Here is a 22,868-nt window from a genome sequence, read left to right as displayed (position 1 = left end):
AAAGAGCATTTTTGAATTCAAATAAAAAAATGAGCACAGTCAGATTCCTACCGGAAGATGGCGCAGCATCTGTGACAATAATGACATTTAATTGACATTTGTGTATTTGTATATTTTTTGTGATTGTTTACATACAAAAGTTTACAAAATACCTCAACATCCGAAAACTAGAATCTGTCTTCGAATAATGTATTCGTGAGTGAAAGTGACCTATAGTTCCTATCTTGAAATTTTGATGTATACCTCATTAAACACCAATTTAGAAAAATGACAATAAAAAACTGAGGTTATGGCCGAGACAGACTGTGCTAGTGAGAGCGCTAGCTCGGTTTGCGATGAAGAAAGGGTGAGGAGGCTTTTCCAAGCATGTGACGCTAACGGGGATGGTTATATTGATAGGTAAACAAGAGCACCTTCCCCTGTGTGAGTTTTTAAATTTCCATTGTCTTTTCTAGTCAAGATTTGCTTGCCATTTGTCGGGAACTCAGCCTGGAGGATTCTCTGGATGAGTTGATGCTTCAACTAGGGGCAGACTCCCAAGGGAGGATTTCGTATGAGCAGTTTTTACGACGCAGATTAGCGCTGAGGCCTGAAATTGATGCACTAAAGAACAATGGAAAAGACAACTCTAGTGAAATCAGTCAAGGGAAATTAGATCGTTGGGAGTGGGACTCTGGCGCACGCGACATGAGTCCAGTTCCTAAAACCATAACTGGGAGCAATGTAGAAAATAACACTTCAAAAGTAAGTTTATTTACAATTTTATATACAAAACAGTCAGTAATTGATGTCATAATCCAACATTTTGCGCGATATTATCCACCAGATATTGAGAAAACCAACGTCAATAACTTGATTTGCAAGTTTTCTATAAGGTAATTGTAAATATGAGCAGTTTGTCTCATATGTACCACAATGGTTACTGTATTTGTCTACCCAAATAACAGAAAAAACTCCAAGACTTGTATATCTAATCAATTCTCTGTTGTAACAAGTCTGGATAAGCTTCAAATGTTCCACAGCACTGGGGTTTACCATGTGTAGACCCACCATAGACACATCATTAGCACATTGTATAAATTTAGCCCTAAAACTCTGCTCATTTGGATTGAATTTCAAACTGCAAGCCAAAAATCCCATTCCTGTGAAAAAGAAGGCCGCTTTCACAGGTTTCGTCTTAATATCACTCTTAACTTGCACTCCAACCTCTCTATAATCAACATACACATTTTTGAGATAGGTTATCATCCGCTCCACAAATGTTCCACTGATTTTTTTGTTGAATTTTTCGTTGGCGTTTTTTAAAGATTGTACTGTCTTGGCCCCCACTGTGAAAACGTTAAATCCTGAGAGTCGCATCATGGTGCTGTTGAGGTTATGTTCACGGTCACACTTAAAGAAGAGAAGAGATAAATACACACAGCAGAGTGCGGTAATTAGAATTAAAATTTTCTCCTTAAAAACATTATTAACATTTTTTGAGAAATCTTGAAATTGATTTTTGGAAGGCTATTTGAAAATGTCAAAGATGCTGCCTTCTTTACCGACGAGTCGGTGTAATGTTCAAGAGGGCCGCTAGGGGGCAAATTTTTTTTTCATTATTTATTTTAATGATGTAGTTAATTAATTTGTACTAAAACTAACAATTTTTACAAGATTTAATAAAATTAATTGGTACTTTTTAAACATGGTGATACAATGCTTACGAGGCCGTCACGATAAATGAGCGCGGCAATTATAAATTCAAACTTCAATTTCAAATAATAAAATAATAATGATTTTTTGTAGTTGTAAACTATGAATGGAAAGCGCATTGCCTTTCAATATAATTGCGTGATAAGAGATTATATTTATATTAAAATTGCTATTTATGGTTAATGTCCAATTCATTATTGGCTCTGTTGTATTTTGAAGCTCTACAATCAATCACATTGAAAGCACTTTAACGTCCTGACCCCTGTCCTACTTTTGTTATAAAAGGACAATCTATTTCCACCCGGAAAAGAGTGAATTGTAAATAACGCGTTGAGCCGAACTCGACCTACGATTTCGTATTTTGAAAACATAATTTGCTACATCTGCGAACAAGAAAAAAGTCTTGAAATTTCTGAAAGGAGAATATTTCCGTGTGTTCATGTTTCATTTGATTTGAATGATTTGTACGGGTTTAGAGCGCAACGTTGTTACGTGCATATTTGTTCCTTGAGTTTGTTTCAATATTTATTTTTGTTTGAAAATATGAAAAGGTATTTGTATTGGGTTTCAGCTGAATTATTAGCTTAAGTTGGGAAAAACTCAGGCTTACAATTAGCGCCTCAATCGTATTTGCGGTTTAATAAACGGTTTCATGTTCCCAACTCGACATTTTGTAGGATTCATAGATTATGTTTTCAAGCGGGTAACGTCTGGTTTATCAATGTTCGTCTGTACATTTGCTAACATCATCGCGAGACGCTAATAGACAATATAACAGACACTGAGATGCAATTTTCTCGATTCTGTTCACAAATTGAAAAGTGGATATTGGAAAATACGCTTCGTTTTAATGTGAAGGCTGAGACTTTGCTACGAAAATAATAAATAAATGGAAGCCCTTTCGAGGGTTAACAAACCTAATCCGACGACGAAGAAAGTGGCGAGTCTACCAGATTATATAAATCGGTTTAAACCATAAATGATTACTAAACTATTGACATAGCGTAGATTAAGCTCTCCGCATGAATAAATTTAATTTGACTGCATCCGGGTTGAAATAGCCACCGCAAATAACATGGAAAATGCAAAAATGTTTTTATTGTGGAAATCTAAATTAGATAATTCGGTGGGAAGCAACAGATAAAATTTTATTAGGTCTACGAACTAGTTGTCGTGAATTTAAGTCCGAAGGATGCGAGAAGTTCTTCTAAAAGCTCATTTTAGGAAACTTATTAGGACGTAATTGTCGCACAAACTGCTCTTTTGGGTGGTGGAACAACGCTGCGGTATTGATTACACTTCGAGTGTAACGATAAGAAAAAAAAATGAATGGGTCTGGGATCCTGGACATTGTTTTTGATTTCCCTTGATATTGTGAGAGTATAAACTATTCGACAGTTTTTAGAGCTTAATTAGCAGACTGCCTTCCGTTGTTTGTAATGACATCATGCAATGGTAGTTGTGGGTTAGTACCAGAGTTTTATTACGCGTTACACAAACCTTCTAGTTTCGTCTCCGTGGATTTTTTGTTTGGTTTTATTGTCTTTTATTATTATGTTCACATAATATAATTTCACAACCAGAAATAGAAAAGTGCGTGATTTTATGAACGTTATTTTCTGTTATTTATTGACAGTTTCTATTGCGCCATTACAAGGAAGCAACAATACAAACACCTTGAACGTCGTAAAAAGACAACATTGAAAGCGGATATTTAAACAGTAAAAACTACACGTTTTAATGGGCGGTTTCATGATGTTAATTTGATTGCGACTATCGTTTGTTTGACGAAATGAAAATTTTAATTATGACGTGTTACACAGCAATGTAAATATAACCCAGTTTTGAATTAAATTTGATTATTTATGTTAGCTACTACATAAGCATTTAGGAGATCAGAAATCCAGATTGTCGTGATTTGTTAAAAATGTTTTTTGCAGTCTGTGAACCAATTTTTGGCTCGTTTGTTATCACTGTTCCATTGGACAACGTTGAATATTTATGGGCCGCTAGTTTTATTGATTGTTGGCTTATATCAGATTGCGATTGCTGTTATAAAACAGGCGTTCTTGACATGTTTTGAACAATAAAAAGCAATACAAATGTGGCATAGTTTTTTTATGCTTAAATTTTAGCGGCGGGGCTTCGTATAAACAATGAGCTATCAACTGTAAACATTTAGTTTGTTTAATAAACACATCAAATATTTTTGCTGGTTCTTATTTTTCAATTTTGCCCCATAGACTTATTTTGAGGGGTAGTTAAAATGAAAATGACATAAAACATTCACCTCCATTCCACATTGCGAACTTCACCTTGTCACACTGATTGCTATTATTAATTTTTTAAATCGTACCAATCAGTCAAGTGTGGATCCTGCATAGCAAAACAAGTCGCAATGATTCAATGACCTTTTAGTTCATTGCGACTGTCTCGATCTTACATATTCGTCTGATCAAAACGCCCATCACCAGTTGATTTATATCATTATGGAAGAACCGGATGCATCTACCACATCATTCATAAGTCTTCCTAAAGTTCACATAAATTCAATCCTAGTTCGTATTTTCATACTTGCCATAAATTTTTTAAAGAACGTTGATGCAGAGTGGAATTAACTTGTTTGTGAAAAATTTATCGTTGAGGAAAACAACCTGACACACTAAATCAAGTTCGGTATTTAGTATAGATTGAAAAATACATAATTAAAGAGAGAAGAGGGTGACATTTTGGTAGATTGTTTTATTGAACAGTAGGGGAGAACCGTTAAACATTATTTCGAGTCAAAAACTCGGCAAATACCAAAACGAGTAGTTTAACACATTTGAATTTTGTCTCGCAGCATAAAACTTTTGTTCTTTGTCCCCCAAGTTTATTCAATGCAAATTGGATCTACGAATGACCTAATCCCACCAATGTGACACTCATTTAAAATTTCTGTCGAGTGCTATCCAGACTACATCTTATCTTGGACTGTTGATGGGAAGGACTAGGTAGATTTCGCGCAATCTCAATTATTGGATGTCGGCGAGACCGAAATTACACCGATTCTCTCGGGGTTTTCTGTATTAATACAAGAAGCAGATGTCTAAATAATAAAGCGCAAAAACCGTTTTTCTCGGAGGACTTGTAATTGCTTGTTTAACAATTAGTTGTCAGTTGAAACGAAATAAAAGTGTAAAAAAAAATAAACAAGAGGAAATTTATAATGAAGGAAAAACTCGCGCTTGTGTTGCATGCCTGTGGGGAATTCTGATTAGTACTGGAAGATGACACATCAATGTAAACCATCTTTTGATCCTCTCACTTTATCACCTTTAAACTAGATCACTTCGTTGACTCTTCTGCTATTTATCATACTTAAACAGGATGTTGCAACTAAAAAACTATATTCTTCACCCTCGCGACTTTGTGAGCAACAAAAACCGCCCATCTTACGCTCCACAAAACTCGTGTCCTTTCTTTGAAACTTCCGGTCTTTTAACCTGTGAGTGTGGTGAAGCCTCCACCCGGAGTCTCCGGTCTTGTAGACGAGTGCCCGCGTCATCCTCGTTTCGTCCCCCACCCGCCTTCCTCTGTTCCGCGAGTTACGTAATGCGGTCGGATAGCAGTGGAAACACGCGCGTGCCGCCGGTCGGTCTTCTGGTGACGGTGAGTTTCTCCAACATGTTATGTGTCATCTGGTCACTTGAAGAAGTTGACAACTGACGACGTGGATTCGTTGAGGAGCACAGTGCACAGTGCGGCGAATTTCTTCTTTTTTTTTGAAACGGTGATTTGTTATAGAAAAAAATTGCCGGTGGTGTGATGCAATTTGTAGGTTTCATACACTGGGCTCCTTATCGCGAAGGGTGAATCTCAAAGTGTTTAAGCAGTGTAATAGACAGGGAATCTCTGATGAAAAATTAATTACGTTGTTAGGATGAAAGGAGAAAAATAGCGTTGACCTAAATAATTGAGGTTCTTGCAATTATTATTTGGCTTTTATTACTGTGTATATTTAGAAGGGTGAAGGGTATTGCGTTTTGTAATCGCGAATCTCGCAGACTGGTGAAGAGTAAATGGGATTGTTTTGGAATAGGTAGGTTCTGTTTAAATAAGATAACAGAACAATCGATTTTTACCGCAGTTGCTTTTAGTGTGTTGATCTCTTTAATTTGTAATTGGTAGGTATTTTGTTCATTTTTTATTTGGCTGAGAGCCAAAACTAAAGTGGTTTAAAATGAAAATGTACTGTCTGAAAATTGGAAGTATTTGTTGAAAGCTCCTTTAAACACAAATCCAAGTTAGAAAAAATAGACTCAAATTGGTAATTTATTATTACAACTGAACTAAATTATTTGATTGGATTTAAACAATTATGAACTTTGTATTAATAAATCAAAATTTGGTCAAGCAAACATGGTTACGTGTTAATCACGACAACCAATTTTGATATTAATTTTGTCATGAATAAACGAGGGCAAAGCTACTTATTAAACTGTACTACAGTTTTATTTGGGAAATATTTCTGAACAAATAGGTAATGGCAGGCGACTTTCATTAATTCCATTTCTAAGTAAGTCTTTTGTACTTCCTCTCAGAAATACATTGAAGGTGATTAAACCTGATTTGGTATTGGAAAAATAATTCTAGAAAATCGATTTTTGTTCTTTATGTAGTTTATATGAAGCTTATTTGTAATTACAGAATTATGCAGTCGCTCATGCCGTAATAAAGATCTAATAAAACGTTAGGAATGCATAATCCTAGTTGAAAGAATGCGTCTATCGTTGCGTCTTAGCACTGAAAATAGAGACGCATAGATTAACCAAGTTTGAACGCAGGCTGTAAATATAAAAATAAAATAGAATTTATGTGACTTTTACAATTTAATATTGCTCTAATGACTTTTAAGCTCATTTACACTTTTTACATTCTTTGTTTCGGTAAACACGCTTGCTGTTATCACAAGGAATAGTTAAATTCTGTCGGTATGTGGGTCCAATTTATCCAACCGCTCGAGCTTTCCAAAATGTCAAGTCTCATTCTATTTTCATCTCCGCGTTTCAAATTTACAGTTTCCTAATAATATTTCAGAATGTACGCATTATGACACTATTGTGCTCCGTTTACACTATTAATTTATATGTCAACACGTAATCCTGCAGTGAAAATTTTCCTGTTCCTGCTACAACTTATAATTACATAAATCAACAACAAAGTGTCAAACATGTAACCAACATCAATGCAGGTGGTAAATTAAACGTGAGTTCGTCCTTTTGAGATTGAAATTCAAACTAGGAGATACCGAGCTTTTAGGTGACTTGCAGGAAACAGAAAGATGAGTGGTGGAAGTAAAATTGCACACGACATTCTTGGGTTGAAATAAATGGTTTTTATGATAAGAACGATTGTGAAGTTAAAATTGTAGTCATTTTTAAAGGAATTTAGTGTAAATGTGACGATCCATTATAGATCGCAGGTGTGTAACGTTCACGAAGAATGTTCCATGTCAAATTATTCGTGAACTTCGAACTTTACATTTCTACCTGACATGATAATCTAATTTAAGATCCATAAGATACGGGTTTTACGGAATCGTTAGAATAAAATGCAGGGGATCAAGTTACAATTTTTAAGGAATCAATATGAACCAATTAACTTAATTGATATTTACAACCCACCAATGTCATTACCGGCTATTAGAGTCTTCGCCTGAACAGCTAACGGTTAATTATTGTAATTTTAATCATGTGCAACCACCACGAACATTCCAGTTCATGTAAAGCAACAAAGTAAGACTTTATTAGAATTCAATAACTGCATGCCGAGCTTGGATTATCGCAGGATCGCATAGACAGCCCATATATGACATGAGTGGCGGCACATTTACCAAAAGCATAATCTAGTTCTTCATTATCATTATAACTTGCTCGAAATAATTCTTTATTGAACGAAATTCGATACGAGATGGATAGGAGTTTTTGTTTGTTCAATCCAATTAGAACAAGAACAAAGTAAATAGGTAGTTGTTAATGACAGACCCGAAAAAACTGATTAATAGTCTTTTAAAGTAGGTACGCAGTTCGTTTTCATTTTTCCACTTGAATCGATTTAGATAAACGCGACACGTCCTGTGTAGTATAATGGGCACATTGTCAAAATCATGGGCGCAAACTTATATCACGGCCCAAAGTAGATTGTAGTGAAAGGTTTGGAGAATAATTTGGACGTTTTAATGGGGTTAAAACTGAACAAATAACGTTGGAGTTTTCACTGCAGGTGTGAAATATTTTTAGGATTATTTAACACCGAGACTTTTATAGTGTGTTGTATTTAAACTTGAATCAATCTTACTTTTTCTCATACCATTTCAAAGCGATGAAATTTACCGTTGAGGTTTATTTTTAGATGAGAGATCTCCGATGTAATCTTTGTTAACGATCACAAATGACGATACACTCAGTTTTCCGTGTTCATGACTAATTTCAAAAAGGAGTCATTTGCATCTTCTTTTGAACTGACAACAATGAGAATGACTATTTACTAATTTCGGGACGCTGGAATACAATACCGAACCCACACCTCCAAATTTAATTAAAATTTAATTACGACAGGTTTAGGGAAAAACGACGATTTAAGAAGTTCATAAAATAATCTCATCACGTCGAAATCCTTTCCGAGAAATTAATGAAATTACCCTCCAAGTATCGTTTACATAAACTTGGTTTTAGTAAGCACTCTATCGAGTAGTCCTAAAATAGTTTGATAGCTTTCAGGACGTCGTAGAAACAATGTTTGTTATTTTAGATATTGCCGGAAGTTTTATTTGCTTGTGTGATGTCGACGTATTTTCTTTCAATACCATACGAACAGATAACAGAAAAATATAAAATTGTCGACTCGGGGAAAAGGAACACGTTCGTCCGACAAAAAGCACACCTTTCGATGACGCAACTTTGCACGAAACGGCTTTCATATATTAGGCTGCTTTAGTCATAGCTGACGTCTGAGAGCTGATTCAAATGTGGAAACCATCGTCGCTCACTTTTGAAAGCACGTATTCACTGGAGGGTTGACATGACAGTAAAGCCAGGCGGTGGAGTTTCAATGTTGCATGCAGAGCCCAGTAAACTAGTTCAATATTGGCTTGAAATATCTCTATTTAAAACTGTTAAGCTTCCAGAAATCTAGTCGTAGCAGTTTTTTATAATTAAGGTATTAATAATAAATTCTGCAAGAACCTTATAGCGACTCCTACTGAGACACCTGTACACCACAAATTCACTAAATAAATGTAAGCAGCTAACGAGAAGATAAGATAACTTACTCTCTTGGGAAACGGCTACATCCTTTAAGGTCGTTTTACTTTGAACAAACAAATTGCATCATCCCCGCCCAATACAATTCTTCGATTTGCTTCTGGAAAATAAAAGTTTTCTCGCTCTTGAAGCGGATCTAGCCCACGTCTGATATCGGAATGCCAGCCGCAAACTCCATCTTCGACGGCTGACATGTTTCCCTGAGAGCATCAAAGAGAAAGAAATCAGGCTGGCGGGCACCGAACTCTCTGTTGAAAGCGGTGGCGGCGACAAAAGCTGCCTTACCACTTACATCTTCAACCCCGTCGACACGTGCACGGGTAGTCCTAGTTCCGAGAAGTTCCCCGGAAAAACTCTCGACATTGAACCAAAAATTCAACGCGATGACGTTATTGACACTGAAACACACATGCATCCAAATTTCTTGTACGGAAAAATCTTGCACGACGGTCGTCCCAATTTTCTGACCGAGTATGAGTTGAGCTACAAGAATTGCAATTTCGGGGTCGCGGATCACGGAAAGTGTTGTGTTGGGGGGCATTTTGGGGGCGATTTAAGTTTCGGACATTTATACACTATCAGCAAGAGTGATAAAGAAGAGAGAACGTATGATGAACCGTACACGGGGGATTTACCGAGGAGGTCGTGGTTGTGCTGTCCAGGGTCACAGCATCACGTGGAGTGTGAGCAACCGCCCCCACTGGACAACAAGTCGCCGTCCACACCGTCGGAGGCTATCACGAAAGCGCCTAGCCACAATATATGCTCGGGGAATTGCGTATGTATCATTGCGCTTTACCTAATTTACGTTATTTATTTTCATCAGTCAGTGCGAACACAATTACGCCATGAAAGCCTTCATTTAGCTGGGAGATGGGAAATATGGTTTTTGTTTATTGCGATTGCTTTTTTTACAGGAAAAGAGGAGATTTTATGTTCCTGTTTGTTCTGCAAAGTTCATAAATTTCGATTCGTCAATGTTTCGGCAAGGGATGAAATTGTTTGAAATAAAATGAATTGAAAGAAAGAATTCATGTTTATTCGATTAACAATAAAGAAGCTCTGAAATTTATAAATAGACCTTTGAGACTGCTTAGGCTTTTTCTCCCTTTTTTGGTCATAATAATTGCGTAAGTTAAATTCCTGCTCTTTTCGCAGTCTACTTTCCGAGGAGCGTTTAATTAATGCTTCTAGTTCCGAGGGCTGCGAGAAATCAAAATGAGTATTTATAGCTTTAGAATGGCATGTTCGGAGTGAAATACCGTTTTGAATATTATCGCAGTGGGACCAGCTTAAAAAACGAACGGAAATCAGTTGATTACTTTGTAGAAGTTATGAGTATAAATTGAATGGCGTAGTAATTCATTTTTACTGTAGTTCCGTGGAAATGAGTGTCGAATTTGTTATTACTTTCATTTGCGTGAAAAATGCAGACTCTGTCACACTTTTTAAATTATTTGTCTGCAGTCTTTCACTGAATCCTCGAATTAGAGCATGGAAATTCTCATCAAATTACATAAAATAGCGCCTTTGAGAAAACCCATTTCAGAGATATCAGATGCCTTTCGACACTCTCCTCATCTACGACGTGTTGATATTTCAAGATATCGACTGGGAATTGCGTTATTTTTAGGATTTTGTTTGGGATAATTCCTCCTTCCTTCCGTCGCTCTCGAGAAGACACTTGTTCTAGCTCTGAACAGATTTATAAGAACTTATCTCCAAGATTGCGTATCTTCTTTGATGAAATTTCAGCTCCTGCAATGTGTTGCACGTTGACAAATGTCCGATTGTTATCGAGCATTATTCAACTTTTGAGATAAAAACACGCAAGAGTGTTTGCCTACTTCCACTTCAACTTGCATTAACGAACTCCCACCTTGGTAATCTTAAAAAATGTAAATTGTGTTTTATATCCCACCTTGTGCAAAGTCTTGCATAGATTAGATGGAGTAAGCTTGAATTTTATGCGTTAAAACTGTTTTTGCTGCGACCATACATCATCAGATTAGTTGGCAAAGGGTCGGTTACGAAGGAACAAAATTTAAGCTCGGTTTTAGGAGGCTAATTGCTGTTGTAGCTTATATTGTTGTTTTTATGAACATTCATAATGAAAAGTAACGCAGCCGGAATTATAATGAATTTACCTTAAAGTTACAAGGAAATTAATTATATCAATTAATTGTGTTAGAATATAGATTAATAACGGCGGCAATGATTTTGGCTTTAGTGCCGCTACCTTCCTTTTGTTCTGGATATAAACTATTATTTCCATTATGAACTCCTTCATTACAATGCGCTTGATTAAATATAAAACGAGCAGACGTAAATTGCATTAAATGAACTCATGTTTTGTTTATTACGGCTATTTATTAGAGTATGTTTACTTCTCACAGAGAAACTACTGAGTTTCGTTTAATTCTTGTTTGCAATAATTTTTCGAAGTATTAACACAAACATAAAGAAGAATGGTTAGCCAAATTGTAGTCACTGCAACTCAATAAATTTGGTCAAAAGATTGAAACGATTTTTCGAGCTAAACATGATTTACGTATTCACTTTAGACTACAAAATACGCTTCTCAACTTGGCGACCCCACTATGAAAACTGTCAGCTACCTTGTTATTAAATTTCGTTGCTTGAAAATGTGGTTCAACTGATTCCGTGAAACTAAAAGGAAACTTTAATTTTCAACGCACTGCCGTTTCATGAACCTAAATAGCGGACCTGTCCTTTGAATTAGAAACTGAAAACATGCATTCAAACTTTTCAGTCCATTTACTGTTTCCATTTAATTTATTAAATTTAAATCTGCCATCTGATGAAGTTTGCAGCTCTAAGAGTAGCGACGCAATCTTACATTTCTAATGAAATAAAACCGAAAAAACCGTTTATGACAGTCGAGAATTCTATTTTCTCCGAGTTTGAATGTTTATGGAGTGGAATTGGATCCTCCGGGAGGTTTTCAACGCGCTAACACATACGTGTAAACGCCGGATTTACTATTAGCGTTTTTACCAAACGTGGAAACTAAAATGGTAAAGCTGTAATTAATAGCGAGGCATGGACTTGATATGTAGGATTGAAATGAGCCTGCCACACAAACCGTCATCGTCGTTTTCAAGTTTATTTACAAAATCAAGTTTCAACAGTTTGGGTAACGGAATGAACGAGTCAGAGGCAGGATGTAACTGTAACAATTTAATAAGTTGAAAAGCTTTTCAGCAGGAATACAATGGCTTCTGCACAAACTTCAGACATTACGTGACTGGGTTTCATGGCGGTTACGAAAATATTAATTAACAGTCGATGGTCATAGAAATTCAAGTCTTAGCTGCCACCAGAAATGGATTATGACGAAATCAGTAATCATTTTATTGTATGCAGTAATGAAATAATAATTCTCCCCTGCTCCTTTTGTAACGGCGATTAAATACAAATCCCAACCACCAATAAATTAAAAACGACGCTTATTTCGACATCGCTGCTATCCAATATGCGATTCCTGCTAAAATATGGCCGCTTCTGCGCCTAATTTAGTGGCTATTTCTCATTCAAATGAAGGATTCGTCTGAGTGCAGCTTCTCGTCGTACTTTGATTTATTCCAAAGACAGTGCATCGGCTCGTACGGGTTTACAGCAGGATGAAGCCATCTATACCAGTTCATTTACATTTCAAAAGGATGTATTATTTATTTTTGCGTTGTGGTGGCAGAGTAGAAGAAAATTACTAGTTTTAGCATGAATTTAGTTCGACATTAGGATTAAGAACACAAGTTTTAATGCCGAAATGCATTTCCAAAGTTTGCGATTTTACTTCCGGCTATTTTGTTATACTAAACAGGAAATTATAAATTTTGAAAATATTAAATTCTGACCACATTTGAATTATTATTTCAATCCCTAAATTAATCTCCGTGTCAGACCTAATCAGCCATCCACAATAACGAGCTCCACCTCAGGAATTTAAAAATGAACCTATTATCATTCTTGAGATAATTAAGATTATCTTTTCTCTCTTCTTCCTGTTCCATCATTCCATCTTATAAATAACCAGATTTCGTCGTTGAATAACAAATTGCGAAGCAACAAGATGAAACTCCTCGAACATTATTTCAGAATATTCATGAATCGCCAGAGCGACCAAAAAAAGGATATTACACTCTAAACGTTCAATTTTGTACCTAAATCAAATTTCATAGTTAAGAACGGGAAACGTGCAGTGCTTCTAGCTCGATAAGGTCGAAAATATACATTACAGTTCAGGAGAGAGAAGAGGGCTTTGTACATTCAAGTTTGGAAAAGGAAGTGGTCGAAAACAACAGACGCAAAATAATAAAAACGCCTTGTGGTGATCGATACTGAGGCACTTACCCGCTGCCCCGATGAACCAAGAACACCAATTTGGATTTGTGCCTTTCAGCAGGAATTCGGAATGAAGAGAGTTTTTGGACAAATATAATAAGTGGTAATTTCGATGACAACGACGGAGAAACAATAACACTGAAATTTTGTTAAATCGAAGCGTTTCTCGGAAATTGACTTGACGTTTTGCTATATTCATGTAATTTTCTTGTTCCACCTGCGCTACAAATGTAGAAAAGTGCCTTCACACAAAATATTAAAGTCAACATCCGTATCTTCATGTATTTTATAAGAAAATAAAACTTGAATTCTCTCCAGCAACATGCATTATACATCTTTGCGATGAGATTTTTCTCCAAATGTGAGTGCACTACGTGCTATTTGTGGACAAAAAAGTCTCTTTGATCAAACTGTCTTTCTCTTGATTGTCGACAAATTGAATTAGGATACGACACACTCGTCTTGGAAGAATCACGACTCAAATAAATACCGTACTCTATTTGAATTTCTTCCTGGAGTCCATGGAAAGCATTCCCGCTCAGGTAGACGTGCTCGAGAATAATAGCTTACTGTGAAAAAGATCGTCTAATAGATTCCCCTTTTCTTTAATAATTCCTGGAAATTCTAAACTTCGTCGCTAACACAAATTTTCCGGGATCATTTTTCAACACTGTAGCAGTTTCAAGTTTGTTTTAACATAATAATAAAAGCGTTCCTTGTTCATAGTGTCGCCCTGAATAGGTGACGCCAGCTGCATCCATAATTTCAAGAACATCCGGGATGAACTTTGAGAGAATATGTTGGTCAAGCGGTGCTCCTTTGCCCCCTTTTAAAATAAGTTGTTTCTATCGCACTTACCACTCCTTTTTGTGATCGATACTGTAATGGCCTGAAAAATTGCCATGAAGATTTTATGGGTTGCTACTTTATATAACGTATTATCGAAAGTTGGGGCGTTCCCGAGTCATAAAGTGACATATTTTAAAACTTGATGCGAGTACCTCCAGAAGAGGAAAACTCCAATGTTGGCAATCCAATTATTATCAGGATTTACTGTTGCCATTTTTATGATCCTTCCAAATGTTTGTGTTCGTTCTGAGCGCACTTTTCTATGGAACTAATAAACAGTGTATTTAACATTTGTACGTGAATTAGAGAACTTCACGAACCAATTAGAGTCAAAGAACCGTTCATTTTTCCTGAATGATTATCTCTTTAAAACAGCAAAGCCCTCGCACAACCCTTAAATAGTTTTGCACACGCAATACTAGAATTCTCTTGTGAATCTATAAATCTATAAAAATAGGTCAAAAAGTCGAAGTACCAGGCCCTGCTGGGCTAAGTTTCTCGTGACGGAACAAATTTGCTTACTATACCAACTTTTTAATTATCTCAAAACTGTTGGAAATAACGAGACTAAAAAATGTCGGCATACAAAATTTCGGTGTTTTTTACGCGACACCAGACACGTCTGCTCGTTATCAATTTTTTTTAATTGCTGTTCGGGGTTTAATTAATAGTGAAGCTCGAAATTGACGCATGTAGATGAGATTTCCGAGAGGGAGCATATTAGCAGGTTTGTTATCACGAGAGAAACATAATTAAACTTTATACAAACTTGATGAAAGGCGTGTGTGCCTTATTTTTAGTCCGGAATTTCCATCTAAGGTTTGAAACTTGCAATCTCTGAAAAAAACAAAGATAATGGGAAACTGGCGAATCTGTTGATTTTGTAAAATTGAACATAAACTTCTACAGTTTTAGAGTCAACAGAATTGGAATTGGAGCATTTAAAAAATCACCGAGTCACCTGTGTTTTCTGTCTGCAATTGTCGGAAACAAGCAATTTAACATTTCAAATTTTGTAATTTACCTAATTTTTATTCACAAAAATTAGGGTGGAATTTAATAAAACTGGAATGTTAGAACAAACAGCACAAATTTATGGAATCTTCGTTCGGCTATGTTTGTTTACATGAATTGAGAGAGCAGAATCAGTTTTAATAGAGGTGATGCGTGTTTGAAAAATTTCAGAATTATTTTTCTATAAATGGCAATTCCGATTGAAATTATTATTTTATTCAATAGATATGATAAATACCAAATAACTCAATTTCAACCCATCAGTATTAAATTATTTTATAAATTAACAGTTACATACATTTTCACGATTGGCTGCTCCAAACAACATCATGGAATATACACGATTTGCGCCCTTTTCAGTTTATACAAAAATAAATTTATGAATGACGAAATAAACATTCCAAGTCTATAGGTCATATTTCATTTTATTTTGTCGGAGTCGTAAACATGATAATGAAGGCTGCTTTCCTATATTGGAGCATTAAACGGCCCTCATTTTTTATGTCTTCTGACTTTTCTCCTTCTTCAATCACATTACGGTAATTTGCGCTTCGAATAATGGACCGTCAATATTTAATCTCCTCTTCGCGTGCTTCTGAACTATATTTCACACAAACTGTTATCAGTGGGAAGACGCAATTTTCGTTTCTATATATTGAACTTTTACGACAAATAAAAATTTTATGCGTTGTAAACGAGCGCCGCAAACAAAGTCTTCATCCTTAATTTCATTTAGGAAAGTTTGACGCAGATAACTTCTCCATTCGTCATTTTAGTTCGGTAATGTATGGGGGTACTCAATTTCCGTTACCCGTACATAATCAGAATCAATAATTGATGGATATAGGCGAATTAACCGAGCGACGTGCTTGTAGAACAATAATGCTAATGAAAAGACGGACGTTACGTCGCAGGTGAGTGTCGGACGACAAGAACAGTTGTGTCCTAGGACGTACTCTGAGATCGATTTTCCGTCAGAGATGACCTAGAACGAGCGCGCCCAACCTACGCCAATGATCCTTGCCGTCTCGTAAATGCGCGAACTCCCAATTGCTACCCAAATATTTTATTAGGCGATTGTAAAAAGAGATTTCAGACCAATTAATCAGTGCAGTCCCGCTCAAATCGAACTAATGACTCATTGTTTTTGTTTGAGTTGCTTGAAACTCTTCTTAGTAATCTAAAATAGAACTATCACTGGTTCTGAGCGACCCTAATTAATCTGGAATTTCGAGGGCTTGGGGTTGATAAACAGCAGGATGCGTTACGAGCAGGAACGTGACAGAAAATTCCCCTAGCAAAGTGGTCTATTGTGTGACTGAAATGACTTTTTATTGCAGGAAAGACTCCAGCAGCAATTGGACGAACAAGCTCAAAGATACGAAGAACAGCTGACGGAGCTTCATTCTGTTATAGCCGAACTCACGAGGAAACTGCATCAACAGAGGACGATGGCGATAGCAGAGGAAGACGAAGTGTCAGGTAGGCAATCAACATTCAAAAATTTTAATTTTACTGATAAATATCGTACGAGGTATTAATCCGCTGTTTTTGTATTTACAATATAAAATGTTTAAATTGTTGGATATTTACAGTAGGGGTTTATATTAAAAACGAGGTATAAACATTCATGCATGTCAGGGAGCACTTTACCAAATTAAAATTTATTTATACAGAATGAAAAATCAAAACTGAATTCTAAATGCGGCAATGTTAAATTTTTTTGCTCTTGTGAAACAGCTTTAGTTGCAAATGTCATTGTTAACAAATTTCCGAAGTTTAAAGTTTATGCTTATGTGTTATACATAAACTCCCGAATAAACGGTCAAAGCTGCCGAAAATACCGAATCGCAAGCTGATAAAGCTTCAGCTCCGAAATCTCGAGTGTGGCCAAATCCTTTGAAATCCAAAATGATAAACGGAGGATGCATTGAAATCTAATTCTCTTGGGTAAATGTAGAGTTAGGTGTATTACTACAAGTCTACAATTTCCATCATGTGTCAGTTTCGTAGAAACTTCGCCATTATCTCCGGAGCATCGTCGGAAAGCACGTTATTAACGATCTGTTTGCTATTACTTCCAGAAATAGTTGATTTGTAACAAAAACTAACTACATTGGTTATCTTTATTGATTGCACCGCAGAGCAAAAACTTCAGGGAAGCAAATGTATTGTTTACGAAACATGAAAGGCCAAGACAGGATGATAGAGTACCATTATTTCTCAAAAGTGCCAACACAAAAAATAAATATATGATAGCATTTAAAATTCTGACGCCATAATCGCATAATACCAAGTTCAGGGAACGTCGCGTTGTCGGCGCCATAAGTTAAAATTTGTTTTCTCTCGAGATCAAGAAGATAAATGGGTGTTGCGAATTCGATGTTAATTAATTTAAATTGAGATTATACCACAAAAGCAGTAATCACATGTCTTCAATTATTGTCATCAGATGTTTTATGTCGTGTCGCGTCTTGGTTAATCTCCGAGTAAACTTGTTAAGGTGGATAAGCTCGAGTTATTCGAAAAATGCTCTTATCTACCCTACGCACGAAAATCTCTTACACCAGAAAATTTATCCTTGTTTTTCCTACGTGAATTTACTTTACATTCAACAGAAGGTTTGGTTTAAACTCCCACGCACTGAAAAAATTTTCGTCCAAATTCCGCGATCGATATTTCAAATTTGAAACGATCCCTAAAGTCGACATTACCTGCCATTCGACCTACACAACATTTGACATTCATATAAAATCAATACTTGTTGGGAAATTATAATTCCTGTTTAATCCAGTATAGGCGAAATCCAAATTGAAAGAAAATCTCAATTTATAATTGAAAACGCCAACATTCATTGGGTTTTAATACACGTCGATTACGTAATGTAATTGGGTCAAGGTGAAGGATGCGTAAAGTTTGGAAAAAAGGAAGAGTTATTTCACAATGGCAAAACCTTTTCCGTGACCGCCCCCATTGAAGTAATAAATCATTTCTAGGATAAGCGCGTTGCCGCTTTGTGTTCTTTATGTATAATGTAGGGGCTGTGATGCGGAGCCTAAAAGCGTATTATGGGTCAGATCGACTAAATGAGAATTCTTTCAGATTTCTTGGTCTGAAGTTCGCGTGATTGATTTCCAAGTTCAGCTTCCGGTAGATATTCGCGATTTTAGAACAAGCAAAGGGAGGTATTAATAAATCAACTCGGAAACTGATCAGACTTACATTCATTGACAAGAAAATCCTTTTTCACGCGTTAGAAACATTCTTTTTTTCCACTTTGTAACATGCGGTGACTACAGTAGAATTTCTTGTCTTCATAAGGCCCAGCGGGGTGAAGTTATATTAATCTTTTTAGTCAGTTGCAGCGGTTGGTAGCTGTGCTCTCAATACAAAAATTTATTAAAGACCGGAACTTTCCTTTTAAATAGAACTTGTTGTCAGTTACCGATTTTATAACTCGTGTGATTTGTTCCAGAATCCTGTGCAAGCGCCCACGATGACTCTGTGACTTGTCCTTTGGAAGTAAGCGAACTAGAACTGTTAGAAAACGAGTTGTCCGATCTGGACAACAAAATAGTAGTAGGTAGTCTGTTTACCCCCAAGAATGTTGATTAAATCTTTTTTTGTAGTTATCCGAAAGTCCATTAGAACTACCCGAGCCGAAACTCACTTCATCACATCACGAAAACAACGAACTGTCACCTTATTCAGAAATTGTCGAACCACTCAAGCAAGAAATAACGAATCTCAGGGCCCAACTGCAAGATGCCAATGGCAAACTTCTCCAACTCTCTTATCAAAAGAACTGTGAATTTGCAGAAGAGGAAACATTGACCGACAGTAAAATTTTAGAGTCTCCGGAATCTCACATTGAAGTGGATTGCGACCCGAAATTGTATCCCGATGAAAAGGTCGACATAAAATACAGTAATATTGTGCCTATTCATAGAGCCAACATCAAAAACAATGCGGCGTTTGCCACAACCCCTGTTACAAAAGTGGCGGAGAGGATCAAACTGAAGAGGGCTGCTGATGGACACAGGGATGTTAACCCCAACGATCTCGTCAACAGTGATCTCCCGACAGCTGTTGCTGAACATATCGTCGGCGATATTTTGAGGCAGTGTGACGTTCAAAGCGAAAAACAAGCCGTGGAAATTGAACTAAGGCGATTAAATGCTAAGCTGGAACATGCGAGGTCGCAAAATTCGGTGCTGGCGATCACTCTGTCCGAGACTAAAGCGCATTGTGACAGGTATGCAAAAGCACTTTGTTTTCATTGAGTTAGCAGGTGGTCAACAGTAAAAAAAGATTCGAGTTTAATTAAATTTAGTCCGACATTGTGTGGAATGGTACAATCGGACTGTTAGAGAAAATAGAGACGAAATGTTGTTTTGCAACCATTTATTTGTTATGGGCTCTTTGGCCTTTATGTGTTTATCCGAAGTTTGACAACTTAAACACTCCAGTACGCGAGGTCGGACAAGTTGATTTGCCAAAGTTCCACAATAATCTACATAAATTCCGATCGATCTGCTAGTGTAGCGGTGTTTATTTAATTTTGTTTTTTAACATTAGATTGGCCCTCCTCTGCGGCAAGTACGAGTCAAACGCCGTGGCTCTGCGCTTGGCGCTAGGCATCACCGACCGTGCAATCGAAGCCTACGACGTTCTCCTTGCTTTGCTCGAGACTGAACTCTCCCTGGACGAAAACAATGAAAATTCTGCGCAAAATAGAGCGGCTGCTGAGACAGTCGCTAAACAACTTTTAACTCATTTGGACTCATATCAGAGCACGGATGTCCTGTTGTCGCCGTGGCAGAATCACGTCTATTCTAGTCCGATATCTGAGAAGTACGCTAACTCTCTTTATAAACTTTAACTCTTATCTAAAGTTTTCGGGGCTTTTAGTGATGAATCTTGGAGTCCTGAGCATGAAACGAGACTTCGGGAACATGTTTCGAGACTTAAGGCTGAAAGAAGTAATATCCAAGGGACTTATGTCACGTTGGAATCCACGCAAGTGGAAAATGTGCCTGTCAGACCGTCTAGTAGCCAAGAAGCGAGGAAAATGGACCTGGAGATGGCGGTTTTGATGCAGGTGAGCCAGGAGAACAAAATGAGAATTTTTCTGAATACGTTGTTGTAGGAACTTATGGGACTCAGGGAAGACAAAGCCGAACTCATTAGTAAATTATTCGTCTTAGAAAAAGATAAAAGTGCCATAGAACTCAAACTTAAATACGTCGAAGGCCAACAAAAGGCTCAAGCAGCGGCTCTAAAGAACTTGCAAGGTCAATTGAAAGACACCGAAGCTTTATTAGCTCTAGCAACACAAAACAGGGTAAGTCAGAAAGCGCGATTACACGGGAAAGTTAACATTTTTGTGTTAGGAGCGAGGATATTCAGATGCAGAGCACGCCCAAGGTGTCGAATTAGAATTAATGCAGGCGTTGGCGAGAGAGGCAAGACTGAAAGTTCGATTACAAGAGCTTGTTACAACTTTAGAACAAGTGACAAAGAACGCTGAAGCGAGGCTGCTGGAAGGACGAGAGATTGTGCACGATCTGAACCACACAAATAGGTAATTCAAAAACATGTTTTAAGTTTTAAGAGAGACTTGAATTAAATTTTTGCAGTATTCTAGCGGAGACTGTGGATAGAAACAACAAAAAGTTTCAGTCAAAGTTTAAGAAAATGGAAAACCAAATGTTAGCAATGGTAGAAAAACACAACCTCCAAGTGCAAAACCTGCAACAGAAAATAGCAACGTTGGAAACTCCTCCCACAAATAGTTCCGAGAACTCTATCAACTCCGTAGCTGTGTAGTCAAAGGTGTATTAAATGAAATATATTTTTATTTGATTTCGTTGATCTCTGTTAGCTCTATTTTAATAATGCATTTAATGCGATCCATTATGTATACCACGATCGAGAAAGTATTATCAACAGTATAAAATACTAAGAATTGGCTGTACGTGTATGCCTAGCTGTGATTATTAATCCTTGCAGAGTTGGAAGTATCACGACTGACGAAACCTCAACGACTGTTACTTAATCGAATCAGTAAACTGGTCAGGCAGTCAAGTGCTTAAGCTTAATCGATAATTAAATATTGTTGTTTATAAGAAGATATCGGAATAGTTTTCCCAAAATTTAGTACAAATTTTAATCTCTGTAAATGTGTAACGAAATTTTCCGTCTAGTCAAAATTCGTAATAATTTTAATGAGTGGAATGCTTTAGACAGAAGGTTGAGCACGTGTTGAATTGTTTGGAAACCATATCACTTTGAGCAATAGAATAGGATTTCAGACTGGGATGAGAAAATTTCGTTTCACACCAACTTCCGAAAATTCACTCGCAAAAGTACTTGTGCTTAGTTCACAAACAGTGAACTTTACAACGGTGCATATGAATTTTCTTGCAATATTTTAAACAAAATATTATGTACATTGATTTGTATTCAGCTATGTATTTATTAGTTATGAAAATAAATATGTTTACAATATTTATCAACAAATTTGTAATAAAAATTTAAAATTTTGTATTTCTGATCTAAACATGTGCCAACTGAATGCACGAAACAACCAAAAAAGCTGCTTAAAAATAGAGATTCTGTTACACAGGCAAAAAAGAAAAAGTGGATTAAAATCGATAGTTAAAATAGTTTTGTTTTGATACTACTTGAATGAATAGCAATGCCATCCACATACAAGGAAGTTGAATAAAAATAACTACAAATTGCAATGAAAGGAAGATCAAAAGAGAGAAGCCTATTAATTGGATATCAAAACTTTGCTAAGTCTGTACAGACAGACTTCTTCTATGTTTTGATAGAATTTTTCTATATTATGAACTTTTTAAACTACTCTTTTATTTCCTCACTAAACATAGAACGTTCCCACTCGAGAATCAAACGTACCACATGTCTTGCAAATGTTGAGGAAAGAAAAAAAGAAAAAAAATTCTATTCTCAGAATATTGACTCAATCGAATACCATTTAATTACAGTTAAAAAAGAGAGATAATTAAATAATAATAAAGCGCAGAAGTAAATGTAAACACCTTCCAGAGTAGAACTTAACTAATTGTCCAAGAGCTAAAGAATAAATTCTCTGTTATAAGCAGTAAATGAACGTTCTTCAGTTGTCAAAAGACATTGCTAGAATCGTGTTATCTTCTGGATGTTGTTGTTCCTTTGCTGTTGTTTAAAAAGCTTGTACTTTTGCAAATAAAACTCAAACTAACAATGAACAATGCATGAGAAATGATCTTCAGAATAATGTTTTGTCCTATGATTACCATGATCAACAAGAGGTTGGAGATCTGTTGCTGTTCCGTTCCCTAATTAATGTTAGCAACTAGGTACATGTTCTATATTCTAGTGTAGTTACTTATGTTAAAAAAGTAGTTTTTGTTCTTTCACATCAATTCTGAATTAATTGGAAATAGCTGATGGTACATGAGCGAGAACAAGAAAACTGTAGAAAAGTTACTGGCTACCTACGATGACATAATGACTAGACTTCGGACAAAATATTCAGCCTAATTCGGTCCTGGGCACATCACAGCGCGATCGAACCCTCACCTTATCAATAGCTAATTATGATAGGAAGGTCTAGGCGGAGCAAGACAGTGT

General features: G+C 36.4%; 2 protein-coding genes across 3 annotated transcripts; one reads left to right on the top strand and one right to left on the bottom strand.

Annotated features, from left to right (window-relative positions):
• The first annotated feature begins 58 nt into the window (after nucleotides 1-58).
• Nucleotides 59-21,101, top strand: LOC148172729 (colorectal mutant cancer protein). 2 transcript variants are annotated; one of them, XM_088038370.1, is made up of 10 exons: nucleotides 59-399; nucleotides 456-744; nucleotides 16,568-16,709; nucleotides 18,703-18,749; nucleotides 18,857-19,482; nucleotides 19,806-20,081; nucleotides 20,139-20,328; nucleotides 20,377-20,571; nucleotides 20,621-20,811; nucleotides 20,867-21,101. In XM_088038370.1, exons 1-10 carry the CDS (start codon nucleotides 290-292, stop codon nucleotides 21,054-21,056), a joined length of 2,256 nt encoding a protein of 751 aa, XP_087894496.1. In that variant the 5' UTR covers nucleotides 59-289; the 3' UTR covers nucleotides 21,057-21,101. The 2 variants fall into 2 exon arrangements, with proteins under 2 accessions (XP_087894496.1, XP_087894495.1); XM_088038369.1 differs by having other exon boundaries at nucleotides 18,703-18,806.
• LOC148172730 (mitochondrial import inner membrane translocase subunit Tim29) lies at nucleotides 732-1,594 on the bottom strand. The gene has a single exon (XM_088038371.1). The coding sequence runs from the start codon at nucleotides 1,360-1,362 to the stop codon at nucleotides 778-780; it is 585 nt and encodes a 194-aa protein (XP_087894497.1). The 5' UTR covers nucleotides 1,363-1,594; the 3' UTR covers nucleotides 732-777.
• Nucleotides 21,102-22,868: the final 1,767 nt, after the last annotated feature.

The sequence above is a fragment of the Gnatocerus cornutus genome, chromosome 6, assembly GCF_029298725.1.
Source record: "Gnatocerus cornutus isolate USDA-ARS CGAHR chromosome 6, icGnaCorn1.1, whole genome shotgun sequence".
NCBI classification, from domain to species: Eukaryota; Metazoa; Arthropoda; class Insecta; order Coleoptera; family Tenebrionidae; genus Gnatocerus; species Gnatocerus cornutus.
This window is presented reverse-complemented; position numbering and strand designations above follow the sequence as displayed.

Coding starts and splice junctions, on each gene's coding strand:
- LOC148172729 (XM_088038369.1), top strand. CDS start 290: ATGGCCGAGACAGACTGTGCTAGTGAGAGCGCTAGCTCGGTTTGCGAT. Junction 18,807..18,856: donor ATCTGGACAACAAAATAGTA/GTAGGTAGTCTG, acceptor CTTTTTTTGTAG/TTATCCGAAAGTCCATTAGA. Junction 20,572..20,620: donor CTCTAGCAACACAAAACAGG/GTAAGTCAGAAA, acceptor TTTTTGTGTTAG/GAGCGAGGATATTCAGATGC.
- LOC148172730 (XM_088038371.1), bottom strand. CDS start 1,362: ATGATGCGACTCTCAGGATTTAACGTTTTCACAGTGGGGGCCAAGACA.